Raw genomic sequence first — 16,790 nt, forward strand, 5'->3', positions numbered from 1 at the left:
TTGGCTTTCTTGCCTTGACCTAGGAGAAACACTTTCACCCCTTTCAGTCAGCAAAGCTACACACTGATGTCAGAACAGTCAGGATGCCAAACCACTGATGTTCATGTCACAGAGTTTCATTGCTCTGCTCTTCTGCCCTTTCTCTGCGGAAAGCTCCTTTTCCTGTAAGACACTGAGGAGAGGAAAGAACTGTCTGATCTGTGGATCAGGCAGTGTGGATTCATCTTCTGTCAAACAAGCAGGGAAACCACTGTGACCAGAGGGCTTGCATTCACAAGCTCGTACTTCAACAGTACAACAGGAGGTACTTCACAGGCAGACTTTACTCGGCCATGTCTCACTGCTCCAGCATAGGAGCAATTGGTCCATGAACGAGCCTTGCAAAGCACCAAATGTGCACACAGCATGGAACTTTGCCCACCCAGTGCCAAGGAGCCTGGCATGCAAGATGGAGGGCAACCTCAGTCCTGTGGCTTTGGCTTTGCTTCTCCAAGGCACAGTGCTCTGAAGACTGACTTGACTTGTGTGATATTTAGGCAACACCAGACATTTGAAAGAGGATTCTTTCAACCGACTGAGGAAAGCAATTGTGAGTCGAGACAAAACCTTATTATAGGCCAGACACAGCCACTGATTGGCCGTAAATTCTCTGTTGCTGTTCCCTGTCTTGCTGCTGCACTCTATACTGAGAATACCGACTGCACAAACCAACATTACTCCTACATACAAAAGACTTCCAGAAATGAGCAGGTTGATCTGGTTCCATCTTATCTGCAAAGGCAAAAATCCTGCAACCTTACCTAACAGTATTTATCTGGAACAGTGCAACTGTTACAACTGTTACAGCTTTGAAAGAAATCCTGCCTACATTGGAAGCAGCCCTTTATTCTAAAATACTGCATCATAGCATGATACAGGTTGGAAGGAGCCTGAAACTTCTTTCCCAACGCCCCAGCAGGATCAGCTCGGATCAGCTTGCTAGGGTTTGTCCAGTCAAGTTGTCAATACCTCCAAGAAAGGAAACTTCACAACCTCTCTGGACACCTGCTCTAATATCTGGCACATTCATGGTGGGTGAAAAATTTGCTCCTCCTAGCTAATTGGAATTTCTTGTGCTGCACCTTGTGTTCCTTGGTTCTCAACCAATCAGCACAGGGCTCTGGGGATAGTCCATCTCCATCCCCTCTGCAACCTCCCATTTAGGTGGTGAAAGAACATTAAGGTCTCCTGTCCGCACAAGCTCTAATTTGAACAAGCCCTGCTCTCAGTTTCTCTTCCAATGTCATGTGTTCCAGCCCCATACATTTCCACTGCCCCTCAGTTGGCTCACAATCCTGACACATACACCCTCCACACCCCAGGGAGTCCAGGGCAGGACAGCAGAGCTTCTACAAGAGGTGAACAGACGGAAAGTGCCAAACCCTGCAGCCTAACAGCTGTACTTCAGCTGATGCAGTCAAGCATGCCGTCAGCCTTCCCTGGTGTGTGGACACATTGCTCACATCCATTGCTCTTTGGGACCCCAGCTCTGTTTCTTCAAAGATCCTTAACCCAACACAGAGATCCTGAGTATTGAGCTGTTCATGTACAAACTCAGTCTGAGCTGAGGACACCTGGGGTGACCAAAAGGGTTCTCACAGCGCTGAACTGCAGCGCATCCCCCACCGTGACACTTACTGTTTGCTTTCCACAGCACAGACTAGCACATACATGCCCTTGGACATAAAAAACCTCTTCCTTGCAGGGTCACTGGTACACAAGCCTTAGAAAATTTCCTCCTAATGCCCTAAATTGACGGTGAATGCTGACTCAGCATGAACTGGAATCTGTCAGAATGCAAATGAAATTTTGTCAAGCAGCAGACAGGATGACTCTCCTAATTGCTTGTCCATGGTTTAAAACAAACAACAAAAACCACCAAACAGATTCATTTACTGGCAGATAAAAATGGAACATCAGATTTTTAGGACTTTTTATCTTGAGAAGCCTTGTGCCATTAATCATTAAGCTGAGGATACCCCAGCCTTTCTGCTGTCCTGCTGCAGACAGAAGCATTTTGCCAGTGCCCCTAAACCAGAAGAGAATTTACAAAGATGACTCTATGGACAACAGCAATTGTCTACAGTGAACTCCAGGAGACCACTTTACCCAAAGTAACCATACATACACCCCCCATTTGGATTTAAATGTAGCAACACTTGCTAGAAATTAATGTATGTGCTGGATATTTTCTGTGCATTTAATCTTCAGATGTTCATTCAATGTGTCAGATGTTTAAAAACAGTCATCCTTGATTTCCCTCTGGGAATCTCAGCACCAGGCTTCGTGCCACCAACAGTGCACTACCTCTACTGCTCACACAGCCAGCAGTGATTTTTCCCCATTTTGACGGGTTCTTGTATGCAAAGAAAGGTACTGAAACTTCTCTAAGCTTTTCAAACTAGAAGCACACACATTATGGCAAACAATCCACAGCAATGCACTTGGTGTTGCCCAGAAAAAATGTGTCACACTCCAAAGCACAGACAAAGCAAGCTGTAGCCACCTACTTTCAAAAGAGGAATTTCATTTTTTAAATGACAGTAGAGGCATCATTCTGGAAGGTATGTCAGCAGGGCAGGGCTGCTGCAGGAGCTCTCTCTTGTTCCCCATTCCTGCATGCCTAGACATATGAGATTACACTTGGACGGACATTCCATTTTCCACAGATAATGACAGCCAGACAGTGACAAGGTCAGGCAACAGGAGGTATGCTCAGCTTCAGAAAACTCAGAAAGAAGCAGGTAGTGCCTGAATGAACCCCCTAATAACACAGCTGCTAAGACAAGTATTAAAGCCAAAGTTCAAGCTTCCGTGAGTTCTGTACTATGTCTTACAGAGAGAACACATTTCAAATCCTAAAAGGGGAAGAAATTAGATTTCTAAAAAACAAACATGAAAGGAATCAGGAAGATTCCTTGAAGAGCTTGGCTTGTACAGGTAAAGAGGCATCATTCTTCATAGGAGGCCTTAGGTTAAAAAAAAACCTCACAGAAACAGATATATTCTAATCAACATGTGTTATGCAAGCTGGTGTGGTACAACAGGTCTCTCCTGCTCAATCCTTCTGTGCCTGCAACACTCTACACAGGAGAATGATGGCTGGGCTGAGTATCCAGCTGGAGGTCTGTCACAGATTAGATCTGTCAGTTCCAACTCAAGGTTTTGTCTCTGCAGAGCTTCACAGTCAGGAGAGTAACCAGCACAGGCTTCCCAGCAAGATTCTGAAATTAAAACTGCCAGGATCATATTTCAAATTTTGTTAGCAAGGAAAAGTAGTACTGTACAAAGGTGCAGAAAAGCAGTGATCTTCTCTATTACCAAAACAGACATTCCTCAAAAATCTGGAAAAGGCTGTAGTCCAAGGGCTGTAATACGTGCTTTCCAGAGCACAGGCCTTCTGGTAGTCACACATCCAGACAGTAAAACCTAGTTGCAGTACCAGTAGACGTATTCAGTAATTTTCCAAGAAGTTGCACCTCCTTGACTGTGTGCCACCTCAGAAACTCCCATATTCATCCATATGGACTCACAAAATACCCACAGGTTTCTTCAAGCCTAAGCAAGGCAGTTTGTCACAGCTCACTGAATCTCGCAGTGGCACTGGGAAAGGCAGAGATAAATGAAATAACACATTCAAAAATCATCATGGCAAACATTACTGTCTCTTTATGAAAATATGCATCAGCCATTCCTATTTCGATTTTTCCAGCTGGTTGGAAGCATAGCTGGCAGACTCCAGGGACACATCCTAACCACTCAGAAGAAAATTCCCTTTCCTTGGTAAGAATTAGATTGCAAAGAAGTAGCTCATTCGAAAGTGGTAAAGAAATGCTTAGGCTTTTCAGAAGTCTCTTGGCTGCAGGTTGTCCATATAACAAAATGACGAGTCAGAACTGCTGCAACTCTGCAGCCATGCCACAATGCTAAGATGGTTTTAAAGAAAAAACAAGTGGGTATGACTTGGGGATTATCACCTCCTGTCTGCAAGACACAGGTTGCACAGCCATCTCTGAACCTCCTGACAGCAAAGACAGCATTTCAAGTTTCAAAATAGATCTTGCTTTAGCAAAAATATTTCAGAAAGAATTTAAACTATTCAGACATAGTTTAGGTTAGGATGACAGGGAATGGAACAACCAAGGACAGAGAATATCAAGTGCCCTGAAATATTCTCTTCCACTGGCTACCATAAGAATGGCTGACCAGGGAATTCAGCTTGATTAGAGAGCTATCAGATGTTCTGTATGCGACACATCTGTTCCATACAACAGATCTTTAGGAAGCAAAGGTATAAACAGAACAGTCTCACATGAAGAACAGCTTTGCATGTAAACGGATGCTTTGCAGAACAGAAAGCACGCTAGTTCTCACCTAGCGAGAAAATCATCTCTTCCTACTAAGTTCAGAAATTATGTAACAAATGAGAGCAACAGAGAAGCAGAAGGCCAGCCTGCAGGTAGGCAGTTTGCCCTGTTGCTTCTGTACTGTAAAGGATGAAAAGTGTGTCTTCTGTTGCTAGCAGCTGAAGGAGAAGTTTGTACACAAAAGGTATGCACTAAAACAGTCTCTACAGTGGTCTCAACAGTAACACTCAGAGAAGACACAAAAGACACAGAGATATACAAGGAAGTCAAGGCAGATGTGTATGTGGAGACACAGGCAGATGCTCGTGGAAATACAGAGGTACAAGTGAGCAGGCTGGTTACAGGTCTGGTACAGTACCTAAGCCACTTTGCTTCATCTCAGAAGACTGCCTGGAATAAGTGCTGAAGAGGCGATAACCTCCTGATTTGGAAGAAGATTCAGACAGCACCTGCAAAGACAGACAATGTAATCAGCATCAATCTCCAAGTCACCCACTGCTCTCAAAAGCCTTTATACATCAATAGGTAAAGAAAGGTGCATCTCTTCCTTCAAATCACCACTTTCAAGAAGTGCAAAGGCATTCATATGCTAAGAATGCTCAATTTTAATTTCAAGATTTTGTTGGATTGTGGAACACTGAAAATTTGAAAAGTACAATGGGAATTACATAGTGAACATCTTGTCTCCCATGATTCTTGCTGAGATCACTGGGGCATAGACCTCCTTCTTCAGCAGCAGGAAATCGTATCCCCTTTAACTATCACAAAGAACCTCAGAGTGCTGCACGCAAACGTGACATCATGAGTAACATACAGCAATGGAAGCCAGCTAACAAATACCTCAAATCTTAACTCTGCTTTCACTGGTTCAGAAAACTGATGGCAAAAATGCCTGTGAAATCCCTCCAAAAGGAAAGGCAACTCCAGAGTACTCTGAAAGTAGCAGTCAGCTGCTGACTGTGACATTGGCCTTGTGACACAGAACAGCCTGGACCGGGAGAGGTTAGAACAGTAAAATCAATTTTGTTACTTCACCAGATCAGTGAATGGGACAGTTCTAAACCCTGACAGTTTAAACATCCTGGATTAATCCACCAGTGAGCAGGGACACCCAGTCAGTATAAGATCTTAGATGGGACAAAAAAATGAGAAACACAGAGCTGCTTTCGTGAAAGGCAAAGGCTGGAGCCTAACAGAAGGCAAAGATGTCAACATAGCTAGGTGGTGAGGCTGCATGTAATCTCACAGCTGGCTACACCAGTGCCTCTACAGAGCATGGAACCAAATAATGTTTGTGTTTCTCAAGCATTTCCTTACTTGCTCTTTCTCCTCTTCCTCTGGCCTGTGTCCCTTTCCTTTCTCAAAGAGGAACAGTTTCAGATGTCTGCCTTCTACAGCATCTATCTTTACCTTCTGCTGATTTTTCCCAGAATCAGCTCAGACTGTGGCATGTTAAAAGAAATGCCAGGAGACCAAGAAAAAGTAAAAGGCATTTGCAAGAACAAGGAAGGGCACTGACAGCATGATTACCTCCATGGATCCCGTCTTCCGGTTCCTGATCAGTGGTGACCTTCGCTGGATGCTGACTGGCTCGGAGAGCTGTGGGGACTTCTGCTGAGCATGGTCTGGCTCATCTCTGCCCTTCTCCTTCGAGAGGTCCTCTAGGCTGCCTTGGTCTGCCTTCTTGTCCTCATTCTGTCGTAAGGAAACACTGATGCCTACAGGAATGTGGCCTTTGTCCACACTGCCCCGTACCAGATCCAGGCTCGGATCTCCTGCTCTGCCATGCTCAGGAGGTACCCACAGTCCCAGCAGCCACCCTGACGAACCCAGACAGGACAAGGACACAACCTGTCAGCTCCCTGCAGGTACCGCCAAAGAGGAAGCTTCTGCAGCAGGGCCAGGCAGAGCAGGACAGTGCCCGAGTGTTCCCTGGGACTCGCAGCTCCTGCCCAGGTGTCTGCTCACCTCTGCTGAGGCTGGCCGAAAGCCAAACCCCGTGGGTACATTCCTGTCCTCCTCACAGCCTTTGACGCCAGGGCTGAAATGCAGCTCCACATGGAAACGCTCCTCTGAAGAGGGGTCCTGACAACACATGTCACAGGCAATAGGTAAAGAACCAAACCCAGTTTGTCTTACCATCACTACAGGCCAAGGTCCCACCCTGCTGTGCTGGCCAGCACGCATCCCAGGCACATCATTTGGAGGGAAAGCAGAAGCAGCAAGAAACCATGAACAAAATGGCTCCAGGTTTGTCCCATCCAAAAGGACAGCCCTGATCAAGACACAGCTGAGGCATTCTGACTGTTGTTATTTTGGGACAACAGCCACAGAAGAGTATAACAGAATCTGGCTCTATGTATGTATATATATATATATATATATATATATATATATATATATATATACACACACACCCCTAAACCCCACCCCCTTCTGACTCACTCCTGCTGTAAACCCAGCACATGCTGGGAGACTGGGTTGCTTCTGGAACTTCAGTCAGGCTGTTCCAAGATTTAAGTAACTGTCTCTAATAATAACTGTTCATTAAGCTTTTTTTTAAGGAAGCCAGACCTTTTACAGTATCTGGCACTAATGATATAAACCCAGAATTTTTACCATCTTGACTGACTGACACTACACCGCTTGTGAGAGCTCTAGTCTGACATTTTTTGACATGCATCACTTCTACAATTAGAAGCTCACACCAGTTCTGTGAATACAAGGCTCTAACTCTATAGGGTATGGGGTAAGGGGCTGCTCCCCTCACCACTACAACCTCCTGCAGCACAGACCTGAGTCACAAGGTCTGGGTGTCAGGACATGCAGTTCAGTGCCAAACCTACTTACAGTCACCATCTTCAGCTCCCACATTCCAGCTGTTTATTAAATGATTCTGTTTACTTCCTGAAGATACCAGTATACACTTCCCTAACTATATATCAGCACACTTTTAGAATAAAAAATAGTTTATGGACGTGGAATTTCTGGTTATTTTCTACAAATATTTCAAAACCACAACCAAATATCACTTTGTTTTATTATTTTTCCTACTGTTCATTTGCAGCATTTAAAACAGCAAAATAATTTTGCACTAAGAAATGCTTTAAAATAGTCAGTATTGATTACATAAGTTTGGTATTACTGCTCAGGGTGACATTCCGCTCACATGTAACAAGCATTAACTGGGTCACTGCCTCCCACTTAAACCAAATCTAGCAGTTGTGTTAATGATCTGTCTGTTTGCAAGCAGGGAGAGCTCAGGTTACAAACTTCCAACTGAACTCATCTCTGAGAATTGTGCCTTGCAACACGGCAGGAAGCATTGTATCCTACAGCTCTATCCCTCACCTTGTTGTTGTCCTCGTAGAGCATGATAACAATCTGGGTCATGTAGTTCAGCTCTGAGATAGCACTCAAATAGTCCATGGCTCTCTTCCACTGCTGGTCTTTGTTTTCCTGATATATACACATAAACAGTCGCATGGGATAAGCAACAGCAGACACCTTGCAGCATTCAGTGAAATGGGACTTGAGAGAGTTCCTCTCTCCACAAGGTAACATTGTCAGGACAAAACCACCTTGCTTAACTTGCATGAGAAAATGACCTTGCAATGTGGTAGGGTGCTTGCAGTGAGGAACAGCTGCACAGAGGGATGCTACAGCTGCCCACACCACTCATGTGCAGATCTGAGCTGCAAGGCCTAGTGCCATGCTGACTGGAAACAAGCAGAGCCCACACCAGGTTCCCAAACACAGCCGTTCTCAAACTAAAGAATGGAGCACAAGGGATGAACTTGCACTAAAAAATGGACCAAGTGAAGTACTTTTACCTGATATTGAATGAAAAATCTAGAGACACGCTGGACCCTTGGGCTCCACACAGCAGGGCAGCCCACCCATCACTGTCTCCCAAAGCTACCACGAAATGGCCACACCTGAAGTGCCAGTCATGATGCTGTGGTGCATATAACCACATTGATGGACATGAACTGAACCCTCCAGTACAAACAAACCCAGATGCAGCCCAATATCCCACTGCTGGCAGCATGACCTCACTGGGCACTTGAGTCAGGGAATAAGGGAGAATCTTATTCAGTGAGTGATTCAGAGGTACTTTTCTGGTCACCGTCTACAGATATGCCAAGCTGCCACAGGCACCAGAAATCATGCCTGCAAAACAAGCGCAAACTCTCAAAGCATTTCAGACCATGCTTAAAAATGGGAAGATAAATCAGAGAGTCTCTTGAGAAGACTAAAGCAGAGCTTTTCTCAGGGTCTGCATGCCAATTCATTCAGGAAGCAGGTGAAGAGAGAGCAAATGAAGGGCGAGTTGGATGAATTAGTCCCCTAAAAATGTGTTATCTGCCTCTCTGGTAGAGAGCATGTCCTGTGCATTTGCAACCTCAAGTTATTTCCTCTGTAAGCAAACTGATTTTATTGACTTAGAACTGATATAAAGACAATAAATAACAGGACCAAGCTCTTGAAATAAAGGGTTGAAGGAAGCAGGAAGTAAGAAATTCCCTCGCCACCACTGCCGCATACTGCTATTCTTCTAGACAGGTCTGCTCACCTGAAACTAGCAGGACAGATCTTGGAGAAAATACGTCTCTGTGCAAGCAAGGCACTGAGGAAGAATAATGCTCCTGCATGCCAGAATGGCAGGAAGCTGCAGCATGCAAACACAGCAGAGATGGAGCTGGCCAGAGGCCACCTATGCACAGCGTTACCGGGAGAGCTGGCTCAAGGGGCAACCTACAAACATACACTGTCCACCTTGGAAAAGGCTACAGGAAAAGAGCAGGGAAGCTTACTCTGTGAACATTGCTGGGACACTTACATCCAGTAGCCCCCCGTAGCGGAAGATACTGAGCAGGGAGTGCACATGGCTCTCACTGGTGAAGTACAGTCGTGTTCGAACATGGCGACCTGGTGACAGAACTCCTCTTGAGTACCTAAACCAAAATCAGCCCACAGTTACTCAGTCTGCCAATGAATTTCCATCTATCACACATCAGTATTTCCATGCACTTAATGGAATGACATAACCCCACACTGGAAAATGTCAAAGGCAGAAGGACTGAACAAACAATGAGAGCACTGGGCACAGAAACAACAAATTTTGTGAAATCCTAATGGAGACACATAGTAGGTGGCTCATCACTCTACACTGGTCCTGTGCAGGGAAAGGGATGGGGCATCAGCATCCATCTACAATGGGTAGAAGCCTCTGTGGCCCTATGCTTCTGGTCAGCAGTCTCAATGTGCCTTTTCCATTTGCCTTCTAGTTGTAAGAGCACCAACATGCCTTCCTCCTGGATGGTCCTTCACTGTATGCTCAGTACCTCCTTCCACAACAGTACACTCTTCTGGCATGGGAACCACCCATTGCTCCATAGCCGCCCTCCCCACTGCCAGCAGCATGCAGCACAAGCCTTACAAGGGATGTAGTTTGTTGACAGACTCACCTTCATGAGTTCTCTGTAGGTCCAGCTGGATCTTTTTAATGAGAGGAAGACAAAAGCCAATAGCAATCTCCAGTTTCTCTTCTTTATTAATCCCATATTCCTGCAGAAACAAAACAACAGACACCCTGAGCCCTGGTTCTTTGCCACATCCTCACATGAAAGGCCACTTAACTTCAATAGCCCAGTCCGCAGCACCACTGGTTAAGCAAGGACAGGAAGAGAGATGTCACTCGACACTTTCCACTTTTTTTCCACCACATATTGCAGAGGGCAACAGAGGACTGAGACTCTTCCAAGAACCAAGTAACGTCTGGACATGATTGTCAGTATCCTTCCAACAGTTGAGACGTGTAAGTACCACGAGTGACTCTCTAATGTCACGGCATGCAAACTAATATCCTGACCTAGCATGAGCATTAAAGCAACAACTGCTATTGGCAAAGAAAAACTGCAGTGCTACACTGGAAACTGACAGACTGCATCTCACCAGTGACACTAAACAAGTTTTGAAGACCACTTCTGCTCTACAGGGGCAGCTGGACCTTGCTGGTAGAAGCCCATCCCATATAAATGAAACTTTGCCAGAAGCAATTCAACATTGCAAACTGAACAAGTCCTAGTTTAACATGAGTAACAAACTTGTCAGAACTTTAACACAGAAATCTCCCTTCACTTCTACAACCCTGTGTGCAGAGGATGGAACGTTGCTGTAGCTCACACACAGCTCAGAGCTGTGCTATGATGCACTACAACGAACATGGAAAAGATGCTGTGTCAGCTGCTCATTACTCTGACCCTGTCACAATCCTCAACCAAGAGCCCAGCCCTGCCACATTATAAGTCATAAATGGTTTTGGCCTCATACCTAAGATAGATCTGAGAAACATCCTACAGTGATACGCTGTCTTGGGAGTTAACATGCAAGACAATCGAGACAAAGCTCAAAGGGAAAGGGTCAGAAATTAGCACCACAGGCACTGTCATACAGGCTATACCTGGGGTATGATCACATCTGCCAGGGCTTTGGAGAGCTTGAAGAGTTCAGTTGTGCCTTCCAATTTCAGTGCACAGTTGTGCTGTACATCATATTTGATGCAGTCGTAGATATCAGGGATCTTGCTGATGTCATAACGCCCATTCTTCATGCGGAAATCTCGCTCCAGCTTACTCCAGCGTTGTAGCATCAGTTCCAAAGTCTCACTGTGGTACAGCTGCAGGTCTAAACAGCAGAGAACACCAAACCACATTCACATCCTAGAACCACACAATCACAGAACCCTGGTCATTGCTGCAGAGATTTCAAGTGACAGCTCCAACTGACTTCTACCAGCACAAAAGGGCTCTAATTATTGTGTCGCCCACTGGAATCCTAATCTGGAACTGCCACTGGACCTGTCGCATGGAGATTTGAGCTGCAGCGACAGGCTACTTCTGAAATGCTTGAGAAAAGTGAAACTGTTTGCCTGTTTGCTTAGGTCTGCCATAAATGCCATGGCATGTCCCCAAGATGCTTTTGTAAAACCTCTGCGCTGTTATTAGGCAAGTTATTAGAGACAAGCAAATTGTGACTGAAAAACTTGCTGTTTAGAGTCTTCAGAAAATGCCTGAGAAAATACAGGCATACCCCTCCAGGATTTACTGCTGCTTACATTCACTCTAAACTAAGACGCACATATAATTTCCTTTACATTATAGCTCTCTTTAAGAGTAGTTGAAAGTGGAACAGAAGCCTTCCACATCAATAGCACATACAGAATTACACTTTATGATTTCTTTGTTACAGACAAACATGAGCCTTAGTGGTGTTTGAGAGCCTTGAAGATGTAACAACAAATTAATCTCTTCCAGACCCTTTCCAGTTCTGTTGCTCACCTGCAGATTTTGGGTCTTCCAGACGTTTTCGTATCTGGGAGGTGAGATTCTCAATGAGGGTGAACACCTGGTTACAGACCTCAACTGGATTCTGGATGAAGGTCATGGAGTTGAGCAGAGAAGCACTGCCTGTAGGTGCTAGCTGAAAGAAGATTCCAGCAGAGATTAGTTAGTCTTCACAAACTGAGGACACAAAATGTCTGCCTTTTGCAGCCATATTACTTTCTGACTCGGGATAAAAGCTGTGCTCCCAGCTAAGCACAATAAGCTGGCCTATTCCTAGGAGTAGTCAGGCATGTCTTAAAAACTTCCTCGGGATCAAACTCACAGGGAGCAATCAACTGCTCCCATCAGATTGGACCTCCCTCCACCTACAATACCCACTCTTGTCTCATTTTGCTTCTATGCTTGAGCAGAAGGGCTTCATAGACATTTTAAGTAGTTCTTTGAGGTGATAAATATGTTCTTTGATGGATTTCAGCACAATAATCCCATTTTAAGGCCTGAGAAAAACAGTATTTTGGGGACTTGCTGGAGAAGCAGCAACAGTGCTTTCACTAGTTGCTGTGCTGGATGCAGCCTATGCTCTCTAGTGTGCAGCTCTTAGGCCCCGACAGGACACACAAAGACTTGCAACCAAAAGGTCTGTTCACACGTGCACAGAGCACAGATCCAAAATCCAGTGAGGCAGACTCACTGCCCACAGCAGCTGGGATTGATCTGAGCAGCATGCAGGAAAAAACAAGAGCTCCTTTAGCACACTCACAAGAATAAAATGCACTAGGAATTCTAAAAGGAGAGGAAGGCACCATGATCAATCTTGAAGGGGACAGCAGAGCAATATGGAGGACTGTCACTCGAAACAGGGCCGGGAGCTATTAAGCTGTATACTTCTGCACATATCCTGTCATTTTGACCAGAACTCAAATTAATCAAACTACTGTTCACATATCACACACTTCACATCAAACCACTGCGGCAATGCTATTCTCCTTCCAGGTACAGGGAGCAATGAAGCCACACCAGTGCTTTACCTTTTCATAATCCTCTTCACAGAACTCAGCATCCTTCTGCATGATTTCATGCAGTCGTGCCTTCACTCTGTGCTGACAGCTGCTAAGGGAATCACTGTCACTGTCCAGAAGACCATTCATGTTGGCACTTTTCACCATTTGCACCAGGATGGGGGTCAGTTCTCCTTCCAGCGCCAGCAGACCCTAAAGCCACACCACACAGGACAAGATTTCAGGTCTTTGCAACCCAAGCAACAAAACTTTCTGGTAGTTTCATGGCCAGAATTCAGCCAACTTAACTGAAATCTCAACTGTCCTTGAAGAGCAGTTTTACTGCAACATCTCTTCCAGTCAGAGATGACTCTGGCATGCTTCGAGAGCTGTTCAAAGGACAGCTCTGCCCACAGCAACCCAATTTGTCCAGGCAATTGTTGAGAAGGCAACTCAGTTTGCTTGAAAATGTTGATACAGCAAAGGCTCTGAAGACCAGCTAAGGCCACCACAGGATTCCCCTCAGCTTTAGCTGCAGATGAACCTGCCTTCTCCCCAGTGCCCACCCCACACTGCACCAAAGACATTTCACTCCCCTTTTAAATCCAGCAGGCGAGGAACAAGCCCTCCAGCTAGGCAGCCATTCCAGAAACATTTATTCTATAGGCAATTAATACTCAGCAGCACATTTGGTGTGCTCTAACATCAAGCACCAGCAATAGTCCATACATAATTCCTTCTCCAGTCAGAATCCTGTCCTGGGCAGAACACTAATGATGACAGATTTGTGCAGATACACTAGATATTCCGTACTGCCCCATACACCTGCTATTAGGACAGTGTGCCCCAGTCCACCCAACAGAGAGGGGGAAGATCCTAGGAAAGCTCCTTCCTTATGACCAGAGATTTTCCTTTAGAGCCGGCATATTTTAAGAGTAATGTAGCAGAACACACGGATGCCCAAAAGAGAAGAAGAGAAGGACCTTTGCAAAAGCTGCTGCTGTCATCTGAACTCTCCCCTCATCTGAGGCATAGATCTTGAGATCATGGCGATAAGTGCTGTGCAGCCTGAGCAAGCCACAGCCAGGGAAACCAGCATAATCACCTGGAACAGAGGACAACTCAAAATTTATATTCTGACACCTGCAAAACTATCAGCTGAATATACTGGTTTAGACAAACAAACTTCATTGTAGTAACAAAGTCACTGAGAGAATTAATCACTTCCATAGGCAGTATTTAGGCTGTTCCAAAATAGATTGTCACTTTATTTCTCATGGCTGACTCAACCACAGGAGTCAGATCAGTAATGGAGGAAAGCAATTCATGCAGCAGACCTCTCTGGTTGGCTTAGGAATCTTTGGGTGCAAAACCCACCTCAATTATTTATCCCTACCAGGCCAACTCAAAAGAACAAAAGCTAATCCCAGAGGCTGCACACAGCCACAGATGCCTGAGCAACCCCCACCTGGCCTAGGCAGCCTGGCAGCCACAGGGCAGAACCAGAGGTACCTGAACAAAGCTCACCTTGGCCTCCAGGATACATGCAGCGAAAGGCTCGGCCCAGCTCCTCCGCCTGGACTCTTCCTGCTGGGGTCAGCTCTCCACCCCACTTAAGCACCAGGAGAAGGGAGGGGGAGGACTCTCGGAGAGCTTCTAGGAGACAAACAGGTACTCACTACATCAGATCTCATAGCTGAGCTTGCAAAGGGAGAGGAGGGGAGGAAGAAGAGGTTGTCATCAGCACCTTGCAGAGTGTTCTCAACACAAGCCTGACCCAAAATCCCCAGGACACAAATCAGCTAGTAGGAAATTCAGTCACTAGTTTTTGAAAGTATAGGCTGACATTCACTAAATTAGAAGTGCAAGCCCTGTAGAACCAACCAGGGTATACTGGTATCACTCCAACCCTTCCTATGATGTGAGCAAAGGTAAGATATGGGTCACCAATTCTGCTTGCATGTCCAGAGGCCTATTAAGGCCTGTAAGGTAGCTGCACTCACACCTCAACTCTGGGTTTAAAGATCAGGGTAGTACTATCACGTTTCTTTACCTTCATCTTCACTTGCAGCTTTTGGATGTCCATGAGGCAGATAGGTCAACTGAACCTTACGGTTAATGCCAGAAAAATGTCCATACCTGTCACAAGGGAGGGAGAAAAAACATCTGAAACAAATCAAGTCCACCCAGCCTTTGCCCAGAGGCCCCAAGGCAGTACACAGTAAAAGTACAGCACAGGCAAGAGACTTTCTGCTGCAACACCCATAGCCATGCAACATGATTTTTGTCATCTCCCTGCAACCCAGCATACACTCCCACAATAAGCCAAACAGCTCCCTCAAATGAAATTCAAAGATCCATTCCCTTGCTCTTCCACCAAGAGCACTGTGCGCTGTCATTCCTCACTAGGGGTTTAATCTCTATCTACATCTTTAACAAGTGAATTAATGAGATCATAGAAAAAACACTCTGCCAGATGCTTTGAGGATAACATCTCCAAGGAGCAGAAAGAGCAGAGGAGGGAATCACAGCAAAACGTCCTCCTCTGTGCTCCAGAGACATGGCCTAAACATAGATGCTGGCTCTGTGTGCCACAGCGAGCTGCAGTCCTGAGAAGAACCCTGGTTTTGTTTTGAAGATGCCAATACCACCATATTTTTATTTTGACTGTACAAAACATCAGAGGACACAAACATCTTTTCATGTTTTCCGAGCTGCTTTTTGCTAAACTTTTGGCACCGGGACAACATTATTTAAAACAAGTTTTGTTCCAAATATATCAAAATGCTTCCTATCAACATGGTCCCTACAGGACCCCAGTTCCTCTCCTGCAGCAAAGAAAGCTGAATTTTGTCTCAAGTTGTTTAGCCAAACACCAGACACACTTGGGACAAGGATCAAGCAGGGTTTTGATGTCAAGGAGAAAAGGTGAGGAGCATGGTACCTTTCATGTACGGGTACTAACATGGGACAGAGGAGACCCCAATCTCTGGGCACCAGTTGGCCAGCAGCACAGCTTGTTTCCATTATCACATGCTCTAATGCAACCCACAGTGCCCCAAGATAGGAATGCTTACATCTCCAAGACACTCTTCAGCTGTTCCAGTTTGGATTTCCTCTCCTCGATTTCACAATCACTGTGGGTTCCCAGCTCCACCACGAGCTGCCGTGCAATGTCCAGCACTTCCTGTTGGAAAGCAGAGAGCAATTCTGCCTCAGACTCACCACTGTACTCCTGCAAGGCCTCCTGACAGCTTCACCCAGCATCAGGTCCATGCAGACACTCCTCAGAGGCATGTGATTTCATAACACACAGCTCAGGCAGGACGAACTTTCACACTGCTGTTTGCTTCATCCCTATGCTGTGCTACAGCCCCCTTGAGAACCAAGCAGGTACGTCCAGTTGCCCCACTCCCTAGCCTGGACCCATCTGTCACCAGAGGCAACCACAGCTGGTGGGCAAGCTGCATCAGGTCATCTCCATCCTACAGTGTGTGAATAAGCCAGCAGAAGTTTCCCTTCTGCTCTCCTGCTGTCACCCAGCAGAGTGTGCACAGGGTGTGGAATGAGACAGGGAGCATCTGTGTGACAGGACTGTTGCCCTTTTGGAGGTTTTCACCCTCCCAAAGAATTGCCTCGTACCAGGATCTGTATTACCTACATGTCCCACACAATAACCCCAGAATGCACTTCCTCACCTGCAGCTGCTCTGGTTTCTTCAGCTTCAACTTCCCTGTCTTGTAACCATCATATTTCTCAAATAATTCAAAGAACCTGAACAGACAACAAAGAATGCTGATCCATTTTCTGCTGTTTCAGTAATACAAGGAGTGTCATCCCTACATGTGCATTCAGCCCCTGCTCTTCAGGGAGAACCAGCAGCCTGCTGGCTCCTCCCTGTGCTTCAGAAATTCTGAAAAACAAGTGGTTTTCAATATACAACCAGGAAGCAAATACTAGCTTCCCATTTAGTGGGGCACTTCCCTTTCCAGCATCTAGCACACCTTCACTCTCCTTTCCATTCTTCACAGAGAAGG

At 45.7% G+C, this 16,790-nt stretch overlaps 1 protein-coding gene across 14 annotated transcripts in view; it reads right to left on the bottom strand.

Annotated features, from left to right (window-relative positions):
* The window catches only part of PPIP5K1 (diphosphoinositol pentakisphosphate kinase 1), a 44,086-nt gene that overhangs the window by 15,223 nt on the left and 12,073 nt on the right, over nucleotides 1-16,790 (bottom strand). For 12 of the 14 annotated variants that reach the window (XM_085070096.1, XM_085070097.1, XM_085070108.1 and 9 more), the window contains 14 exons: nucleotides 16,452-16,527; nucleotides 15,831-15,940; nucleotides 14,807-14,892; nucleotides 14,281-14,409; nucleotides 13,737-13,858; nucleotides 12,784-12,966; nucleotides 11,750-11,891; nucleotides 10,873-11,096; nucleotides 9,850-9,977; nucleotides 9,250-9,364; nucleotides 7,758-7,865; nucleotides 6,375-6,491; nucleotides 5,937-6,101; nucleotides 4,765-4,855 (listed from right to left, as the gene is read on the bottom strand). In XM_085070096.1, coding sequence (XP_084926222.1) covers nucleotides 4,765-4,855; nucleotides 5,937-6,101; nucleotides 6,375-6,491; nucleotides 7,758-7,865; nucleotides 9,250-9,364; nucleotides 9,850-9,977; nucleotides 10,873-11,096; nucleotides 11,750-11,891; nucleotides 12,784-12,966; nucleotides 13,737-13,858; nucleotides 14,281-14,409; nucleotides 14,807-14,892; nucleotides 15,831-15,940; nucleotides 16,452-16,527 — 1,796 coding nt within the window. The remainder of the gene's footprint in view (nucleotides 1-4,764; nucleotides 4,856-5,936; nucleotides 6,102-6,374; nucleotides 6,492-7,757; nucleotides 7,866-9,249; nucleotides 9,365-9,849; nucleotides 9,978-10,872; nucleotides 11,097-11,749; nucleotides 11,892-12,783; nucleotides 12,967-13,736; nucleotides 13,859-14,280; nucleotides 14,410-14,806; nucleotides 14,893-15,830; nucleotides 15,941-16,451; nucleotides 16,528-16,790) is intronic. The other 2 variants (XM_085070098.1, XM_085070099.1) reach the window with 2 other exon arrangements.

This window comes from Lichenostomus cassidix, chromosome 10, assembly GCF_008360975.1.
Source record: "Lichenostomus cassidix isolate B80296 chromosome 10, HeHo_3.0, whole genome shotgun sequence".
Lineage (NCBI taxonomy): Eukaryota > Metazoa > Chordata > Aves > Passeriformes > Meliphagidae > Lichenostomus > Lichenostomus cassidix.